This window comes from Glossina fuscipes, unplaced genomic scaffold (genome assembly GCF_014805625.2).
Source record: "Glossina fuscipes isolate IAEA_lab_2018 unplaced genomic scaffold, Yale_Gfus_2 0, whole genome shotgun sequence".
Lineage (NCBI taxonomy): Eukaryota > Metazoa > Arthropoda > Insecta > Diptera > Glossinidae > Glossina > Glossina fuscipes.
In genome coordinates this window covers 7292371-7314503 of record NW_023998414.1, presented here as the reverse complement: position 1 = coordinate 7314503, position 22133 = coordinate 7292371, and the positions used below count along the sequence as shown (strand labels likewise).

The 22133-nt window shown below is 32.6% G+C and overlaps 1 protein-coding gene across 1 annotated transcript in view; it reads right to left on the bottom strand.

Moving 5' to 3' along the window:
* Positions 1 to 19162, bottom strand: part of LOC119641168 — a 32878-nt gene extending 13716 nt beyond the window's left edge. Inside the window, exon 1 of the mRNA XM_038039723.1 lies at positions 17536 to 19162. Within this exon, the coding sequence (XP_037895651.1) occupies positions 17536 to 17613 (78 nt within the window). The 5' untranslated portion in view covers positions 17614 to 19162. The remainder of the gene's footprint in view (positions 1 to 17535) is intronic.
* Between the last annotated feature and the right edge of the window lie 2971 nt (positions 19163 to 22133).

The following is a 22133-nucleotide window of genomic DNA, read 5'->3' as shown; positions in this document are numbered from 1 at the left end:
TTTGCTGGAAATATACCCGAGATATGACTCGTTTGCCGATAATTAATGTTACCATAAAGTTTGTACGGAATTTGAATGCGTAATTGTGTAATTTTTATATCATACACCACTTGTCGTACAAGGGCGTACTAAGTTTTGGGCGAATGTATGCAACATCCGGAGGGATTCGAGATAGATCGATCGATTCGGTATGATTTGCCGAGTGTCCGATTAAAGTGTTCTTACTTGGTTTGAAGTTGTGCAGCCTTCAAAAATACGGCAATAAAACGGAAGACAGTTAGAGATGCATATCTACTAAGCGTAACATGTTTCGCGGGTGTAAAATGTGTCGGTTGAGAATGAGATAGTTACAGGTTTAGCGATAAAATGTGTCGGTTGAGAATGAGATAATTACAGGTTCAGCGATAAAACGGCGTGCACGGATTAAACGATTCTACTTACTCGAACTTTTTCGTCACAAAAACAAGAAGAAGCATCAAAGCTGGTCAGGGCTCACTATTACATCACCTTGCATTGCCCTGCAGTTATCCACATAATGACTTTTCAAAGTAATGGTTTATATTAGAAGCCAATTCGAAGAACTGGTCCGATGCGAAACATTTGGAAATGGCGTCGGATCAAACATCTAGCTCCGTATAACAAATTGCATCGAAATATTTTCAAAGTTGCGATCTGCAAATTGAGCGCAAGGATGCAAGAGGGATAGACAGACGAGTAGACAGGATTCAGCAAGTGACTCTTGGATTCGTCTATCTCCCCTCCATCTGTATGCTGCATGTCCGCACAAACTTAAAATACCCTGGCAGCACAAGTAGTGTTAGGTATAAAAATGTTCGAATATAGGATAGGAAGGTATCGCAAGAAACTCGGATAAACAGAATGTAAACGGAATTATAAAAGTTGTCGTTGGCTGTTTTGAAAAATTTCTGTTTCACGAAAAAAACGGACTTAATGAGTTCATATGCATTATAGAAACATTTTCCTATCGTTTTTAAGCATTAGTGTGCAATCTTTGGATCATAAAGCATCCTTTCCATCTCTCATTCTCTCTTCTCCTTGACGCTTTTATCCTGAGAAATGCCTGCTTTGGTGAATCTGTCCAAGATGCAATCAAGACAAAAGATATTTTAAAAAAAGTTTCTCTTTTTTTAATGTGAGAAACTGTCCCCTCTGGGTGTAACACGGTGAGATGCTTCTACGGACATTTGAAAACGTGGACCCGTTTTTAACATAAATAGAAGACGCTTGCATGTATTTTAATCAGCGACGTCAATGATTTTGACCTTTCTCTTCATAAAATAATAGTTGTCCATTTAGTGTCATTGAGCTATTCCGTGAATACAGACGCAAAGCAACGAACGCTCAAGATTACATTCTCGACATTCCTTAGCTTGATTGTTTGATTTGAAAACACTTGCTACTGCAGTTCATCAAACACTTTTTCAAGCTTATGATGATGCTGTTCCATCATATCTTAATGGTCGGTTTTGGTTTCAACAGTTTAAAAGTGGCGATTTTGATACCCGTGGCAAAGAATAGTCTGGAGAATCAAAAAAGTTCGAAAACAATGAATTGTAAAATTTACTGAAGAAAATCGCAGCTGAAAGTCTCAGAACTCATTTTCGAACAGCTTAGCAGTTCACGGATCAACTCTTTCTAGATGGCAAAGATTGAAAGTTGGGAAAATGACTACCTCGGCCGACTAAGTCATTTCAAACCGTTTCAAAATTGCTTGCCAGGCATAAAAACAAAAGCTTTCTGTGGCATATTGTAAACTAGCGACGAACAGTGGGTCTACTAACACATTCAAAGGCGCAAAAAGTTAGTCCAACAGAGGCATCCAGAACATTAAAGATCATAAAGTTTTGCTAAGCATATGGTGGGATCAGCAAGTTGTACTGTATGACGAGCTGTTAGAACCACATGAAACTGTTCCCGCAGATATCTGCGGGATGTGTCGCTGCAAGAAATACTAGTAATAGCTGTTAACAGACGCAAAGTCATCCTCTTGCACGACAATGCTCGACCGCACGCCAATGCAAGAGTTGTCAAGGCTACACTGTTGCGGCTTGAATGGGAGTTTCTGCCACATCTCGCGCATTGATCAAACATAGCATTCGGTTCGATACAGCATGGCTTGGCTGGCACGAAATCAATTCGATGCCAAACCATTGTTCTTTTGGCACGATATCGCCATGTTGCCAGAAAGGTGTAATGATGAAAGATATTTCGATTAATTAATTAATTTTGCCGACTTTTCTCAATAAATGCTTTCCTCAAGTGAAAAGACTATCAAACTCCGTGCGACCACCTAATACTGTATAAGGACATCCATTAGTGTAGTAGAGATTTTATTAGGTTGCAAGTTTTTAGCAGAAATTCATTTAATTCCGGTTATCGTTGTTTCAGGGCCTAAGATATAAGCTAAGAATAATAAATATTATGGAAGTCATTTTTTTCTACATATTCTAGAAGATTTCAAGCATCTTTCGTATCTGTTCAGTAAAAGTAATTCTGAAAAATTTACAATGGCCTCCACTCCGCTCTAATATCTCACTTTTTACCTAAAGGGGATTAGGTGTTTTTGGAAAACAATGCATTATATATTTTTATCTTCTAGAGATTAACATTCAAGATCACGGCCATGATAATTATTGCTGTTATTGTTGTTGTTTGTTTTTTGCATATTTTCATAATCAATTCTCAACAATTATGCGGCTCAAGAATTCAGTTAAAATTTCAATAACAATTTGTTAGTTATATATATATATATATATATATATATATGGATTGAATTAGTTTACTAACAAGAGAATTATTTATGATTAACTGATCTTTGCGTAGGTAGGTAGGTAGATAGGTATATACATACATTATTTGATTTAAATTATTTTTTCTCTTTTACCATGAAAATCATACTAAATTAGGTAAATATAAAAAATAATAGAATAAATATGTATGCATAAGTGTGAAGATTATTGTGAATATTGATTTAACGTGACTTTTTTATTATTGTTGTTATTGTTTTTGCTTTTTTTGATGGAGCAGGAAAACAGATCAAAACAATTTGTTGCAACGCAAAACAAAAAGGCAACCAACCAACCAACCAACCAAGCAAGCAACCAACCAACCAACCAACATTGTATATGTAAATATTTGCATTATTTATACACATATAGATATGAATTTATTTTTATTTAGTTGGCAACAAAATCACCGCTTACTGGCTTTGAATTTAAAATTCTATTGGAATAACTAACTATACTTACTATTACCGGTATGTTATCGCGTGTTATAAATGATTTTTGCATTTGCTGTTAGCGCATTGTGGATTTTCAAGTAATTATAATTAAATTAATTTTTTTTATATTTATTTATTTATTTTTTTGACACATTGACGCTTTTGTGAAATTCATATTTAATTAACTCATTAACGTGGAAACGCTATTAGCATTTATCCGAAACGCATTTCAAACACATTACACGAAATCGCGGAAATAAATGTCATTTACACTGGAAAATTTAGGAAGCAAAACACATAGCAAATTGTAACACATCATAAAAACAAGCAAAAAATGCTATTGTCGGGTAAGGTCGGCCTTTAGATACCGTACATCACTTTGCGTAATCGAGATATTTTCTTTATTATTTATGCGTAATGCATAATTTTCATCAAAGCCCTCAAAGCCGTCAACGAATATGATCAAAATGCACGTGGCAAACTTAATTTTGCTTCTCAAAGATTTCATTATTTTTCCAATTACTTCGGTTGCTATGGAGAAATTGTATAAATTACAAGTTTTTTTTGCATATAAAGATTGATTTTTCATTCATTGGAACCCTTAAATGGGATGAAATTAATTAAAATCATAGATCCACGTGAACACCAAACTCGATAGAATTAATTTTCATGTCTACTACTACTACTACTACTACTACTGTCATGGACGAATTTTCACCAAGTAATATTGAAAACGAGGCCTTTTCATCATATAAAGATTCAATTATCGTAGGAACAGTAATATGACAAGGGACTCAAAAAATTTTCCCCATCCGATCCAAGGATCTCACATCCACATTTAAGATGCCGAAATATTGTTACAAAACGATTTTTGTCGTGAAATTCTAAAAATGATATAATTTTTTCATAAAACGACTTGTATAGACCACTTATGGTATAGGGTATATTAACTTACCCCAAAAGGGCTTGAGATAGATCAAGTTCTTATTATACCGATTGATCGATCTAAGCTAATCTAGCTATGCAGCCTACAGGTCAGGCTATTGTAGCAATTAAAATTTCGCCAATCGGGACATATGTATATGTGTAAAAATAAAGAAAAAAAAAAAAGACAATTCTTTTCGGAACTATCGGAACTAGCAAGTTTCAGAACCCGATTATTGGAAAATCGCCAAATGCTTTTAATAAATCTTTTGATTGTGTGTGTGTGTGTGTGTGTGTAAGTATTGCGAACCGAGCATTTCAAAATCATCGATTCGAGTGAGCTCGATTCAGCGAAATTGGAAAATTTCGGCTATCTTGACATCATGCTGCTCTACGAGAAGCTCTACTAACTATTTATCAGCGTCTTCTCACAGGCTTTTTTTAAGAGCTCTATTATAATATCCGGTGAATGCTTTTACGCGTTGAATCTTTGATAGTTGTGTGATTCATTTCCCTTGGCTGCCTAATATCTTCCCTTTCTAAACTATATTATTGCAGTTCCTTTCATCAAATAGAACATGAATTTTTTGTCTGCCTTCCTGTACCTTACAAAAAATAATATAAGCATATGATGCTGCCATCGAAGCAGATATAAAGAAATACAACTGATTATTCAAAAATGCGTCCTCAGTACAAGAATGATTGTCGCAAGAAACGTGAAACAAAATACACGATAAGTACAAAGTTCAATGCAAGAATTGCTTGCATGCATGCATGCATACATTGTACATCTATTTTATGCAGTGTTCTTAAGTAAAAACTCTTTTGCACATAATAACATTTTATTATGAAAACATTGCAAATTTTCTTCTTTCATAAAAAACTTACTTATTTTATGGTCTTGTGTCAAATGTAAAAAAGGTAAAGTACTCTCGTTAATTTGTTTCCAAATGATTTCCTGGGAATCATATAAAAATTACAATCGATGCAGTTTTCGTGGCTTTCAAGACACATTTCTACTTTCCGGACGTAAGTGCTTACTAGTGCGGTATTTTTGCATCACAAAATTACTATAAATTTTGTTTTTTATTTTCTTTTGTCATTTCTACACGATGTTAACACTGGAACTAGCGACATTTTGTATTTCATCTATTTCTACTATTGTCGATCATAATATCAAAAAAGTTATCGACAAATATATGAAAGAAAAATGTTGACCTTTTTTCGAGATTATCTCAGTTTCCCTTACACCGTTGTGTGCTCGCAAACATTTTTGAATTTTGTCTCTTCTTAATCGAACAACAAAACGTTACCTCAAATTTCTTAGCTTTTCTACCAAAGTTAAGGGTGAAAGAGATCCATCCGTAGCAAAAAAAAACTGGTAATAGGTCTCTAAAGGTCTTTTCATATAAGTAAAGGTCATCGAAATATATTGGAAGCGTGCATGCAAACTCTAAAGTTCAACACGCCATACTGATCAACGCGGTAGTTCTAGGGTTAAATTGTTGATGTGATATTTTCCTTTTCTACTCTTTTTAGTATTTAAAGAATTCATAAAATTTCAACTACAACTTATTCAAAACATGGTCGATCATTTGAAAGTGCCGTCCATAGAAATTCTTGACTCGGACAACATTAGCTAATTAAATTGATTCAGGAGTGAAGGTTGCAAACTATATACATAGTTTAGATATTTTTGACCAAACGAGGTCAGCTCTCGTTAGCGAAAAGTTTTTCTATCGCACGGGACATCGGGTAATCTATTTTTTTATTCGTTATCGAAACTTAGAGCTTATTTCCATATAACTGCACCTTTCGTAGGAGCTCTTATAGGGGACAGGTCCCAAAATGTGAAGTGACGTGATCTGTATTTAGTAAAATTGATTTTCTTATCATTCATCCTATCATTCGTCATCTGTTTTCATCATAAAGTATTAACAATCACATTTTGTTGCCTTATAAGGGGCAGGGTCAACTTACTTGGATCAAATTTAGTGTTCATTCTTATATGAGACTGAGGTTATGCAGCAATTTTGGTCATGCAATATAAAAAACTTATCTTTTTTTTCTATATAAAGGCTTACTTTTGATAGACAAGATTATAAGTAAGGGATTAAAAAAAAACCGGCCCAACCGATCCAATGTTTTCATATTAATTTAATATGCCGAATATTAATATTAGCAGTGAGTTAGTTAGCAATTGCGATTGAGAAATTTTGAAATTCGTAATTTTTTTTTTTCACATAATGCTTCCTTTAAAGCAGAGCTTTGTAGGGGGAGTGGTCACAAACGCGATTCAATAAAATCGATTTTGAATAGCGTTCGTCGATGAGCAAAAAGTCATTCATGAAATTATATCAAAAATCGCAATTGTTATGGCGACGGACAGACGGACGGACAAGCCGAAATCGATTCTCAATCGATTGATATAACAAAACTTGCGATTATGTTGAATCGAATAAAACTAAAGCTACTAAAGCTATTTTGTACTACAAGTGGTGTAGGGAACAAAAATGTATACTTTTTAATATATCTAAACAGGAGTCGGTGAAAGGTAGTATTTAAGCATATTAAATGAATCTGAAAATATTGAATGGGAGGTGATAACTCTTAAAGCCCTTTGATATAGACGTTTCTACAACAATAACATCTAATTTTTGATATATTATGATATAAAAGTATATATATGACAACAACAACTTAACTCTATTAAAGTTAGACTATGGCTGTCCAGCTTTTACACTCTCTTAGACTATATATAGTTTTGGCATGAAAAATAAGCCTTCGGATAACAACAACTGTCGTTTGTGAAGGTCTCTGTTACAGGAAATAGAATACGGTATTGAATAGTCATACTTGCCTGACAATAGTACAATAGTTTTCTTTTCTACATATATTTGCGTTAAGCGAAAAGAGATTAATAGTACATCTTTATGCCGTTGTGTGATGAGGCACAGCAAACATAACAAAATTGAATAATAATAGATTTTTGATATATGTGATAGTAGTGGAAGTGGTGACAACGAGGCTAGTAGCGGTTATGAAACGACGGTTTCTGTTTATTCCTAAAATAGTGGTTCCATACCTGCCCGTATGAGAGCGAAGATAGCGATTTTCATTCCTATTATTTATATATAGATATATATTATATTGGGGGAGGACCCGTATACGTGCACCATAGCGCCGGTGAAATGGAAGCGAGCAAAACAAAAGGGAGTGAATGTGAATCATGGCTTTACCGACCAAGCGGTCACGGTGGCTATGGCCAGGTATAGTTTAACGCACCGCGATTTGAGTTCGCGAACACTCACTTGAAATTTGTCATGGCCGTTATTCTTATGTAACTGTATTTGTTAATAGAAGTTTATAGTACGTCGACTAATTCAAATCTGAGAAATTCAGACTATTATATGCTCGTTCTCCTTCAGGTCATATCATGATCATATCTCAGATTATGTTCCGCTGTTCCTTCTCTATCTGCTTAATCTATGTACCATCATTTTACGACATGGACCGAAGGAGCTTTTCAATCGATCTTTCTTCATTCATTTTTTTAAGTCGGCTCGCAACAACCACTTATTGATTTCTGAAGTTACGTACTCCTTGGCCAAATCATTTCAGGCAAGAGTTATTCTTATAGTCGTATAACTTCCTGCCCTGGGGGGATTGCAAACATTTTCATTCGTTCTTATCTCGCCCGCAAACGTAAAGAGATTAACTAGCTATTTAGTATTGGGATGAAAGTGCGCTGCATTGTCTGTTATATACTTTCTTCTTAATCTAGTCACCTTCCCCTTTGCCTACATTTCTCTTTTCTCTTCTCTTGAATCCTTTATGGATTTGTTTTATTTTTTTTTTTTTGCGCAATTAACGCACGTTTTACTCAATTATTATAATATGCCTTTATGGGTTTGAGGTTACGTAAGCGTCAATAAAATAAAATAATGTTATCAGATCAAGTTTGATTGGTGTATGAAAAGTAACCACACACAAGACTTAATTACATAAATCAAAGCATTCAATGGTAGTCGGATTGAACCGAATTTCGTTTATGATGCGAAAGTTTTGTGTAGTTAGCTGTCGCATGTATTTTCAATGGTAAAATTTCAATCGAACTCCAAATGAATTCCTTTTGCAAATTTAAAGGCCATTGGCGTGCGCATATGTAAATACAATATATATATATGTATATATATATGTATATATGTAGTCTTTATGTCTGCCGATTATTTAACAAACGAAACTTTTAACTTAGTTTACTTGTTTTTGTTTTTTTGTTTTCGCGCTGCTCTAACACTTTGTTTGTTTGTTTGAAAGATCTACGCTTGTGCAGGCTATATGCATATATATATATGTAAAGATAGAAAGTTTGGGATAAATAAATTCATTTAAAATGAATTAAATCAATAGCAGAAGTAATGAAATAAAGAAATGAATAGCAAGACAAAATACACTATAAAATATGTTAAAGTAAATTAGAGTACAAGTTAACAGTTAGCAGCGGACGTCATAAACCATTCATTTAAAATTACAATTAATTTTGGCTAAATAATGCCAACTATTTCCTTTGTCCAAGCAATCGTTTGACATTGAATTATTTTAAAAAGCAATGTTTCACACAAAATATATACATGCACACACACTTCTTCCGTTCTCATCGATGAGCGCCAAAATGAACGAATGAAAGTGTAATTAGTGTTTAAAATAAATTTTTGGTAACGTTACCTTTTGAAACAGTACGTGAACGCATTGGGAAATCGCCGACTTTTCATTGATCGGATATTTCATAAGAATTTGAATAAGAGTTTTCCGTAAACACACCAAAAACAAAAAAAAAAAAAAAAAAAAAAGAAAAGAAAAGAGAAAAAGTACAGAGAACACAAGAACAAAAGAACACTACACCACTTGGCCAAATTTTACATAAAGTACAGTGAACGGTGATGAAAATCCTTTGATCTAGTCCGTATACCTCGATGTTTGTCTAAACGATGGACAGATGGACAGATCTAGCTTGTTTAAAGAGAAAATATCCGAAAATGATTCCGATTCCATTGGTTTGAATAAATAATTTGTTGAAATAATCATAAATCTCTTCTCGCTTGGATAGATGGTTATATCCGGGAAAACTTCATATGCATATCCATACATCATAATTGGTTTACATCTAGACTATGTCAGTATACTATGTCAGATGTAGATGTCTTTTGAAGAATAATACGATGCGATAGGTGGAACATATCGAGCTCGATAATCTAAAACTTGATCTTTTCCAAAATTTTGAAAACAAAAACGAAATAAATTTAGCATTCATTCCCTGCAACAGTGAGCAGCAAAGCGATGATGACTTATGGATTCCTTTTTTTTTATTTTTCTCTATTTCGCTTTATCTCAGTTTCAAAGCTTGAATCCGTGTCCGCAAGCATAACAAACAACTTTAAAGCGGCACAACCTTGACTTACTTCGTAAAATTACGTTACAAGCGATGTAAGCAAATTAATACGAGTATCGGGTGCACATACATAAAATTCATTAAAAGAATTTCAATAATGTCAACGAAAAACAAAAAGTCATTGTTAATTGTTTTTTTTTTTTTTTTTTTTTTTTTTTTTTTGCTCATTTTCATTCACATTTTTTTCCTCACCCCACCATGTATTACGTTTTAGTTTATTGTTAAACATTTTGTGATTTTCATTTGACTTACATTCGCATCATCAGTGTGTGCAGATATGCTGCAGAAAGTAGTACATTTTGTTAAGAGAACAATTGTTCTCTAATCACGTTCTCCTAATAAAATTTTTAATTTTTGAAAATTTCTTGAATTGAAATTTTCCCTCTATAATGCATATACACGGAAGAATAGAAGGAGATTCATTCTGTGGAAAGGCAATTTTTTTTGAGCAAATCTTTTACGCTTTATCGATATGTTGTCATAAACGAAAGTCATCTTCAATGGGTAAAAAATGGTTTCGTGGAAACTTCAATAGATGAAAAGATGAAAAGATAAAGAAAGATAACATCATCAAATCTGATTTTAATGACTTGTTTCCAAAAGATTTCGGGGGAAAGAGAGGAGTCGAAGAGAGAATTGAATCGCGATTGTCGAAGGACAAGTCGACCAAGTATGAGTGAGCCGAATACAGTGAAGATATGCGAAATCTTAAAAGCTTTGAGTTTGTAAGCAATTTACTAGTGAGCAATGTAAATAACAGTTTTCCGTAGCTAGCCTTCTAAAATCGTAAATGAAATCCACGCTATTCACAGACCAGTGGTACGAGCCTAATTTGCGTAATATTGGGATAACGCATCGATTACAATGCGCTATAAACTGCGATACTGTGATCGAAATATGCTAAGACCTGTACACGAGGTACTAGATCTTTTTTCTTAAGTGAACAACAATTTAACTGACGTCTCCAATAAATTTCATATGAATTTCTTATTGACTTGCTTGCTATCATCTGAAAAAGTACATTTTTCGATTCGGTTTTCTTTCTTACTTTTCTTCTTTAGTTGACTTTCGCGAGTAGCTAGAAGTCAGGCGAAACTAAGTTGGGCGAATAACCTAATCGCGAAAAGATTCGAATTGAATTTCCGATGGATAAATGGTTTGGGGTGAGTTGACTAAAGCACATCGTGAGCCAGGAAGAGTTAAGAAAACGCAATTTATCTGTACGCTTAGCCGACTATCAAATCCATATTCGCGGATTCAAGTCACGATAAGATCGACCATATTCGATTGTGGCTGTAGTAAGTGTTCGGTTCGCAAATTAATAACATTTACTTACTCTTTCTGATTTCTCGCCTTGTTGTCGCGTACCGGGGGTATTCTTTTGGTGACTGATGCACATATATGCATCGTTTGCATCAACTGTCTGTTCATAATTTTTGTTAATTACCTTCATAACGCTCATACGATAGATAGATAGATAGATTTGGTAATAATTTGGCTTGGCGAAGGCAATTCGTATTATTACGAAATTCGCTTTTCTCGGATACGGTACTGGATCGCGGATATTTTTTTTTTAAGAGAAACACATTTGCACGTTTTCACTACAAGACTCTTTTATTTACAATCAATTTGTATAAGGGTTGGGCTATTTGCATTTTACTTTGGCAATACTCTCGACTTCTCAACTCTAGTATTATTTTTCGACTCAAATGTTCTTGTTCGAGATCTTGAATAAGTTTTTGTTTTCTATAAGACATATTTATTCACCCTCCACCCCGTAAATGCAGCCTTAATGTTCGGACTTTATTGTTACTAGTCACTAGTTGTTCCCGTCTTTCTGGAAAAGCACGTCGTCCGAAGATTTTTTTCATCTTTTGACGCTATCCACGAATCGAATCAATTTTTGATATGTTCTTACAATGTAAAGCGCTGCATAGACAGACCCCGAACCAACCACCGGAACATGTGCAATCGATGGGATGCGACATTGCAGATTAGAATTGGGGAAACGTTCCCTGTTGGAATTTTGTTATAGAGATTGAAATTTCTTCACCGTACCACGGGTTATTCGGCACAAAAGTATAACATTTGCACGCGAAAAAAATGATGTGATGCTGACACGAAGTCACTAATACTTTAGGGTTATGTTATTACCCGATCACCAAACTTACAATGTTACGTTTTACATTTGGTAAGATTTTAAGAAAACTTTCAAAACTTTCAAACGACGGGAACTTGCTGGTACTCTTTTTAGTTATAAGCTCATTAACATTTGGACTCAATTCATACACTTATCATCTACACACATCCACAAAGTCCATATTGATCTATAGTAAGACAAAGATCGAATATGGTTTAAGAAAAGACTCAGACTCAGAATTAGAAAGAAACATAACCTTATAATTGATTTGTAGTTGTTATACACTATATCGGACAAAATCCACATCATACCTGCTAAATATAAATAGCATAAGACAAAGTGTTATAAAGCGAAACATATAAAGAGTAATTATGTATAAATTTGTAAAAACAACATGTGCGAAATTCAGCTAACAAACAAAACAAAACAAATACAAACCATATTTTCTGTTACAATAGTTCAGCCATGCGACAAACGCATGCCCACATGGATTGAAATGACAGAAAGCAGTTAATTAAATAAAAAAAAAAAAACATTCAGAAGACTGACTAATCAATAAGTTTTAAAATACCTAACGATCATTTAAGGCAAGTCATTCTTCTTCTTACCTATTGCTTACCTACCAGCATACAATCTACAAAAATGACTTTTTTTTTTTTTTTTTTTTTTTTTTGGTATAGCTTTTTTTTGTTTTTTACTTACTTGACAACTTGTCAAGTTTCGTTTTTAGTTTATTTTCCAGGCAATAAATTGAAAACCAGATGTCGATATAATTAATCGTTGTTCTTCCGACTGATTCGCGAGATAGTTGGGAAAGCAGAAACTTAAATATCACGTGACTTCGTCGCAACCAAATGAAGGTTTGAGATGAATGCAAATTAAATATAGATTTTTTTTGATGTTAAAAAAAAAAGAAAAGAAGATAAGCGAAATTATCGGCTTAAAATGAATTCTATTTCTTATCATAATTATATGATCATTATTATCATAATTATATCATATGCTTTATAAATCGCCCATATATGTATATGACACATAGATTAATAATTCCCGAAATTAAGTAAACAAAAGAAATAGAAAAACCTTAACCTCAAACTTAACCTTAAACTTAACCATAAACTTAAGGAACTTGGAGTTTAAAATTTTTTTCAAAGTAAAATAAAAAACATAAAATAAATAAATCACGTTATCGGCTTATTATCGATTATTTAGCTAATGACTGAGTTCAATCTGATATAAATGCTAGGAAAAAGTTTCTAGACCAAGTTTGTTCTTGTATCAGGCTACCTTAGCGGATTAGAGCGGAATAGAGAGACACAAACGTTTAACTATCGTTTAAGCCTCATTTAATATGTTCGCATAGATTGACATTGCCATCAATCACTAGTCATAAAAGAAGAAAGTATGTTCTTGTTGTAATTGCTTGCATTTTGATTCAGTTTTGGTCTACGCAAGGAGTAGTCATAAGAAAACGATCCGATATCGGTTTTATTATAAAAAAAAAAATAAAAAAAAATGATTGTTTAAGTCCTTTGTAATATCGTTGCGACACTGCTCATAACGAAGCTTCATATGGGATCGCCAAAGTACACTAGCTACAGTACACCTGCCTTCACAGTACCCTTGCCACATTCATGTATATATATATATATGTATATGCATTTGTAAATATCGACCTACTGAATCACTTACGGTAAGATTATTGCCTCGCATTTTTAAATGAATACGAATTCTTCGAATTAATATTTTTAAGTTTTCATTTCTGTACTCACCACTGACGGATAGGATTATAATTCTCCCCTTGATAGCATGCAGAAATTCGCATTAGCGATCTTGTAAACTAGATCTGAATATCTATCAGATCAAGATTTTCGATTGTAACGTTTATGGCCGACAAAATCGATTTGGAGAGCTAAACCTTGTCATATATATGGCCATAGATAAGGTTAGAAAATTAATGCCCACAATAGGCAAAACTTACTGTGTAACTTACAATCAATATTGTAGATAAGTTTAAAAGTGAGACTTGAAGCAAATACATACCAGGATCATTTAGAACTTCACTGCCAGTGTCATAAAAGACAAATAGCTTTAACATACGATCTGTAAGAATTATTATTGAACTGAAATTTATTACGAATGTTTGCTGGGATAAATGAAACGGCTAGTGTGCCCGATCGTGCAATTGAGGCACCGACAATCAATGAAATGGCTTAACATTTTCACGAAAGCGTGAGCACAAGCAATCGAGACTATCGGGTCATCTTTTTTTTAAAAGCCAAATAAGATGCATAGTCTAATTGCTTTAAAAATAATTAAAGATTTTATTGACGTTTTGTTCTTCTCGAGACAGTTTCATCATGTCCATAGGGTTAAACGATCCGAAGACAAATGATCGATTATTGGCAAAGTTTTGACATTGAGTAGATTACTAAAGAATCCATTGGTACATTGCAAATATTTGACCAGACCGGATTCTTCTAAATGTTTTCATCTTCATTTTCCAGGCTATATTAAGTTTGTGCGGATGCATGTAACCAACAGGAAAGCTTAAGATAGACCAACCTTTTATTGTCCTTTTCTACATCGATCTAAACATGCCTGTTCGCCTGATATCTGACCATGTAAATTTGTATTCGAGTTACAGGTCGCAATTTTTGAGATATTTTAATGAAATTTGATACACTGGCATGTTTTGACCCGAAGAGGAAGGCTATTAAAAATGATTTAGGTCGATCTACTTTTTCGACAACTGCCCATATAATTTCCTGTTCAAAAATTTGGCAATTTTCAAAATCTCTCAACAAAAGTGGCTAAGTAAGAGTATTTCGGCTTCCTAGGTTGCTATAAAAACTTTGGACCGGATGCAGCAACTTTTGAATCCCCTCTCATATAACGAAACCTGAAGTGCATACAACGGGAACATAATAATTTTTATTGCTTCATGATAGAGATCTGATCATAATAGTAATTTAAGATAAAAAACGCCTACTTATGGGTCCTACCCTATATAAGGATTTTTATGGAAATTTTCGGCAGAAAAATTTAAGTTTTAGTATTCAATGAAAATTGATCCAATTAAATAGTTTAATACCACAATTAACTGTGGTGAATTTTGAATAGGTGCTATCACATTTGAACCTCTTGGGCTTAACCGTTCTTTCGGAAAGTAAGGCTTTATTCGCAAAATGGTCTGATTTGGTATATAGTTCCATAATAGTAAGTTTTTCTAAAAGCAGTTTATTAAAATTTGTGTTAGACAATGGGGAGTAGGGCATTTAAAAGTCAGCCTAGCTCGACTATAATTTTTTCACTTGATTTTATGTATTAGTTTGAAGAGATATGGATGTCAAAGAATCTGTCAAATTTGTTGTAGGGATCTGAATTATGAACATTTATCTCGAATTGTAGCTTCCTGCTAATCAAAGGCATACCTTGCTTATGGGTTGCGTAAATCATGTTTCGGAATATCATAAAGAGTGACAAAAGATTTATATCTTTGTTTTACGTGTGCAGATAAAAAAAAAAGAAGAAGAGTAATTAAAGTAACTTAGCTGAAAAATGTACTTTTTGATAAATATTCAAGGTCCGATTTAGGCGAATATCCTAATCGCTTAATTGCATGACTCACTTGCGAATAAAAATTTGGATTTTAATTACATGATAGTTAATCTAACGATAGCTAAAGTAAATTTTTTGTTATAATGATATGCTTGTGAATATGAACAATATGTTAAACACACTCGTATGTACATTGATGTTGTGCATGAGTATGAGTACAGTGATCTTTTATATAAAATATTAAGCCACATGAGGGCGTATTTCTTCTTTTCTCTTTTTTTTTTCTATTCCGACAGTAATGGTTTGTTTTTTATTTTGTAAAAAATGAAAAACTCAACAAGTATTAGGTTGTTTCAAAAATATTATTACAAAAATTGGAAATGCATTCAAAATGCTTTCATTCAATCAACAAATCGTTTAGACGATCGATAGAAAGCGTTTATCATTTCACTGATCTGCGTAACAATATGAATTGGTTTTGACAAGTACAACTGTCTGTCCGTTTGTCCATTTATTTAATTTTCATTAGCAGTAAAATTTGCATTAAAATCTACAAATTATATAATTTTATTAGGAAAAGTTAGGTTTGAAAATGATTGTCATTTTCTTACTTAGATAGAAGATGGAACTTATCGTCCGTCTATTTGGTAAAATTTACTAGAAATATTTACTAGAATTTATTTTAAGGTTTAAACAAACAAAATCGCTTTAATGGGCCTATTGATGCGACTGTAATTAATAATATATATCTCGTTCGTAGCAGGCATCACCTTAAGATTCTCAGCCTACAAGGTATCGTGCGAAGCGAACATAGTTTTCTATTTTATGCACAATGTCTAACGCAAAGATATGTTCGATGGGAAGATCTGTTATCTTGCTTTCTTGACTTTTTAAGAAAACTGCCTGTATCTTGACAGCAGGCGCAATCAAGAATTTCTCCAGGAAATATGTTTTCGCATCACATCTTTTCTAAAAACTATTGAAATCGTAAAAAGTTTTCTTTCTTTTATTAAAAGTCTCGTAACAATTTGCCGTACCTTGCACTACCAGCGATTTAAGGTGTACATCAAGTTTGCGAATGTGCGGACCTGTGTAAAACGCAGAAGGACTTAAGCTACACCCACCTTGTCTGTCCGTCCGTCTATCCTCATTTCTTTTGTTCAATATGCAGGCGGCATTTTTTTTAAATATTTGGATGAAATGTTTCGACCAAAGTTCAGCCAAGATCCAATCGCTATTGAAAATGGTTCAGATCGGAGCACTTTTTCGATCACTTTCCATGTAACACTCAATTTGAAAAGTCATTATAGGTCAACTAACTATATGTTAGTGTAGGGTATTTAATGGCGTATCCTGACTCATTATAGTGTTATTATTTTTTTCATTTTTTTTTAAACTTAATTTTTGAAAAAACTTTACATATTTCATTTAGAAACTTCAGTTTCTTCTTTTTTTTAATTCCCTGAAGAATATTGCTTTTTCAACTAAATATTTAAAAAAAAAAAAAAAGTCTTGAAATTTCGTATAAATATTCGAAAAATTTCGAAATTTTCTATTAAATCATTTTTAAAGCGAATATTTTGATTTATGAAACACTTATGTATTGGTTCAGTATTCTGTTTACTTAGATTTGAGTATTTATTCGATTTTAAATTTTCCGGAGAATATATATATATATATATATATGTAAATGTTTGTTTGAGTACATTTTGCACACACAAAACGCAAGACTTGATAAATGTGTAGAGCAAAACAAAAGAAAAAAAAAAAGTTCAAAACAGCAATCATGCTCTTACAACGTGATCAGCAATAGAGTAAATACGGTGCAGTGCATCATATGTATACATATGTATATAAGTGGATATATATGCTATAGATGCAAGGCACATTAACTTGCCAAAAATCATGCTTAGAAATGAAGTAAAAAGACGAGTGATGACATACATTATGTATAAGTACAAAAAAAAAAAAAAAAAAATATATATATATATATATATATATATATATCGAGCCTTTAAGAATTTTTCAATTAACATACTACAGAGTAAATTTCATTTAAGTTACGCCTTTTCGATGCCGATACATGTATGCTTTTTAGATCTGAGTAACTGAAATTATTTAAATTTCATCTCTGCAAGAAGGCTCTATATTTTTAGTTTTATATATATGTGTGTATATGTAAATAAGTTGTATAGATAAATGTTCAAGTAATTTACTTACATTAACTAAACTAACACCAAAACAGGCTACCCAGCCCCAGCCACCGTCAGGAGCAACTTTCTTCGTTTGTGGTTTCATTATACTAAGGGAATAATAGCAGGCACCGTAACTTTGGTTGGTTGGTTGATGGATGTCAAGTTGATATTGTGAAATGTGATTCGTTTATCGATTGATACACGATACACGGGTTCTTGCACTTTTGTTATCGTTTCTTTGCGTTGTCCCTTTTGTTGCACATTTAATACTAGCGCACACACACACACACACACAAGCCGTCACTGATCGCTCAGCGTTGTGTAACACTTTGGAGAATAAGTTTGCATTAATTTTGACTCTGTGTGTTCACACACACACACACACACACAGACTTGCAATTATATTTTATAATTTTGCAATGAATTCAAGCGCATTCAATGTCCATTAATGATGATAACGTTAACGATGATAATAATGATGATAATGATGATGATAATATCATTTGTGTCGGCTAGTTTTCATAAGTAATTTAAAGAGTTTAAGGCAATTAGCCCTTTTTTTTTTTTGTATTTAAGGAATTTTATAAATTTTTTTTTTGTTTTTTTGCAAAATTCATTAAAAAATAATAATAATAATACTGATAAAATGTAATTGATTGATGCGTTTTCGTATACACGTACGTATGCATATACGTTTACATTGCAAATGAGCAAAAAACACAATTAACGTTTCGTTTTTTGATTTATGAATTTTTAAGCATTTATTTCACACATTATATGTCTTTTGTTTTTTGTTTTTTTGTTTTGCTTATATAGGCCAACCAGTGGCCAGGTAGTAATTGAATGCGAACAAAGACATTTCTTTTTTGTTTTCGTTAATACGTTTTTCTTTGACTGTTCTTCTTGTTGTTACGGTTTGAACGGTTGATTAATTGTGATAAGTTTCTAGTTGTGCGCGACAGTCGTTCAACACAATACTATTTCCAGACACTCATTATGCCAGGCCAATAACCGACAACCAACCAGCTGACGCGATCCGTTCGCTTGGGTAGTCAAAAAAACCACCGATTCAATAATAACAAAAAAAAAAAAAGGAAAGAGCAACACACATTCACACACACACGCACACACATACAGCACCTTATTGAGTGATTACCAATTGAGCGCACTATAGTATAAGAGTAAATGCGTACATCTTTTGCTTTTGCTTTTATTTTTTTTATTATTTATTTTGTTTTCAAGTCAAGACAAAAGAGATTCGAAATTTTTGTTGCTTTAACAAATTCATTGAATATTTCTTCTTTTTGCCATTCGTTTTTTTTTTTTTCTATTATTTCGTTGTAGTTGCCATGTTTAAAGTAAAGCGTATCATAAATGCCGGTATAGAAGCGCAAATCCTTTAAGATATTAACTGACAACAGTTTGCTTACTTTTATCTTGACTTTTACAAAAATCAAAGATAGACTTATAGATGAATGCGAGTTTATTTAGTTTGTCATGAGTAAACGGTGAAACTATTTCAGATACGACTCGTTACGTTCTTGACTAGTGAAGCCATTAATGTGAAGATCACAAGCTCTTATACACACACGTCCATTATTATTATTTTTCCTTTTCATTTTTTAATTGTCTTGTAAGCCTCGACTTTTTGTTTTTTTTTTGCTTTGCTTTTTTTTTTTTTTTCTAAATTGTCCCGGACACAAACATTTTTTTTTTTTTAAATCTAAATTAATTTTATAAAAAAAAAAAAAAAAAAAAAAAGAAAAAAGAAAAAAAAATATGGTATGAACCAGTCATCAACACTCTTTGCTTAAATCCAGATGTGAGTTCGTGAGTCATAAGACTGTCACGGGTGAAAGTTGAATACAGCGTCGAAATTCCTCTCACGCTGACATATGTGTAAAGTGCTTTCAAGATAACAATGACACTGTACTGTGAAAATATCTGAGAAAATCTGCCTTAATTTTCCGAATAAAGTACTCATAAACATGTTTTAGAAATTTCCTAAATTGTTAGATACAAATTCTAATCTGGTATACGTAGATACATTCGCTTATTTGCCTACCTGTTTTCCGTCTTCAGTTCAAATGAAAATATGCTCTTATTTGATTTAGTTTCGATCAATTTGAATACGAAAGTATGAGATGCGTCTTTCTAGCTTAGCTTCGACGTAGATCTTGACTTTACAATAAATCATTTATTCAATCATTTTGAGTTAGCGAAGTACAATTAACAATTTTAATTGACATAGATTTTTGCAAGATTTTCAAATTGTTTCTCAAATACTTTGCCTCAGCGAAGGCGGTATTTAAGCATCAATCCATTTAAAGAATTCTTTGAATTTACTAATAATTTTTATTTATTCTTTAAATTTTGAAACAATTTCAGTTGCCTTCGCTACGATTTCCTCAATCAAACCCTTCCCGCTATTAAGTTATTTGCAAAAGTGCAAAACTCAAAAGTTGTTATAATAAAAATATTTTTTTTTTTAATTACACATCTTCTATAAAGATGGGTGAAATTATCATTGTTTCTTCATCAATCAACTATAGAGAAAGATATAGAGCATTAAAGAAATCTCATGACGATTTGAAGCTATCGATAGAACCAATTCGCAAGCAAAAGAATATGTTCGCAGACATTGAAAGTTGAAGTGGATCCAATTATAAAAGGATTACTATCTCTGCAACAAACGTTTTGTAGTAATATAACGAATAAATCGTTGTTAGTTAATAAGAAATTGACGTAATTCTTATAAAATAATTTATTATGAAGCATTAAATCGGTACATATAGCTGCAGAGCGTATTGAAGGACGCGATGTATGATAAAATCAATTAAAATAAAAAACAAAAAAAAAAAACGAAAAACAAAGAGAATTTACAAACAAGTAACGAAAGCATAACGGAACACGACCCATAGTTAAATATCCTAAGTTATTTTACTTATTTTAGTTATTCATGAAACGATTTGTCAAAGCAAAATATTAGATGGGACCATGGAATATTGTGAAGGATTGAAGACAAGAAAATAAAAAGGACAGACGGACAGACTACCTCGACAGACAACGATCGATATCACTTTTTGAATCAATCGATATAATAACATATGAGGCTATCTCAAGTCTTTCCCGATTTAAGTGCCAAGTCAAGTGGACTAAGAATGAAATTCAAATTATGTAAACAAAGAAAAATAAAGAGAAGAAAAAAAAATAGGTGATTAAAAATTTTTCGTTTTTTCAGTTTATTCACGTGCCCATCGCTGTTTGATAACTAACGCACACTTTCACTCATAGTAAGTCAATGGGCGAGCGTCTTGCCACTCATTTGCTTTTTCCTTTAACTCAAAACAAAAAATTCGTTCAAACACACGCGCACACACACACACACACACACACACACACACACACACACCTATACACATTTAGATATATAACTATGAGTAGTAATACTAAATGGCGCTCATGAGTTATGCTTGTGCGTGGAAAATGCTACATAAACATTGTCAAATGTTGTTGATAAAGAATCAAGAAACCACAGCAGTATAGTGTTGTGTAGTTTCATTTTGTGATTCATATTTTACATTTCTCTTTTTCGCTCTCTCTCTCACTCTCTCTATCACTCACTGACGTTGAAGTGTCAATTTCACTCAATATATTTATTAGAATATGTATTGATTTGTGTTTGTTTTTTCATGAAAACAGCATTAGATGCATTAGGTCTTGAAAAGGCGTTAAACATTTATTAGCTAATGATTAATTTATATCTCTGATTTGTTGTTATTGTTATTGTTTTTATTACTGCTCCTGTGTTGATTTGTTTGCCAATTTCATTGATGTTGATTTAACAAACAGAATAACTGATTAACTGATTATTGCGCGTACACTTTATTATAATAGATAAAATATATCAATGTGTAAAGTGCATGTAATTGTTAAGCCTAGAAGTATATTATCTTTTCTTTCATTAGCTAATCTAATAATCGCTTTCATTACTTTATCTAATAATAATAATAATACCTTTCAATTAAGTTTTTTCATACCATACATAAAACGAATTATGTCGACTTATCTGATATTAATCTGATGATATTCTCTCCAAATGATTATTACAGCAATTAACGAAAAGTACATATGGTGGTCCCAGTCAACCGATAAATCAGAGCAAGATTTACTTTTCTTTTTACTTTTTTTTTTCCATTTTAATCTTGCTTAGCACTTAGAAGCTGCAAGAGAGACGTAAAGTTTATAGCCGTAACCTACGGTAGGCTTCAGAGAAGCGTGTGAAAATAAAATCAAGTAATCAATTCACTTAAACGGTACTAGTAGTAGTAGACAAGCGAAGTCGTTATCAGTTAAACGTATACTTATTGCATCAATACATTATTATGCCTCTATTAGACATCCAATGCAATCAGTTGATCTTAAGAAATAGAATGGAAAAGTTTACAATTTTGAACTGAAAAAAAAAAATAAATAAAAATAACAAAAATTTACAAAATAATCAAAAAAATATTCAATAAATATAATGATTCAGATATAAATTTCTTATAAAACATATTGTAGTGTATTAATGTGATTAAAGGGGAAAGGCGCAAATTAATTTTGCCATTGCATTTGTATCCC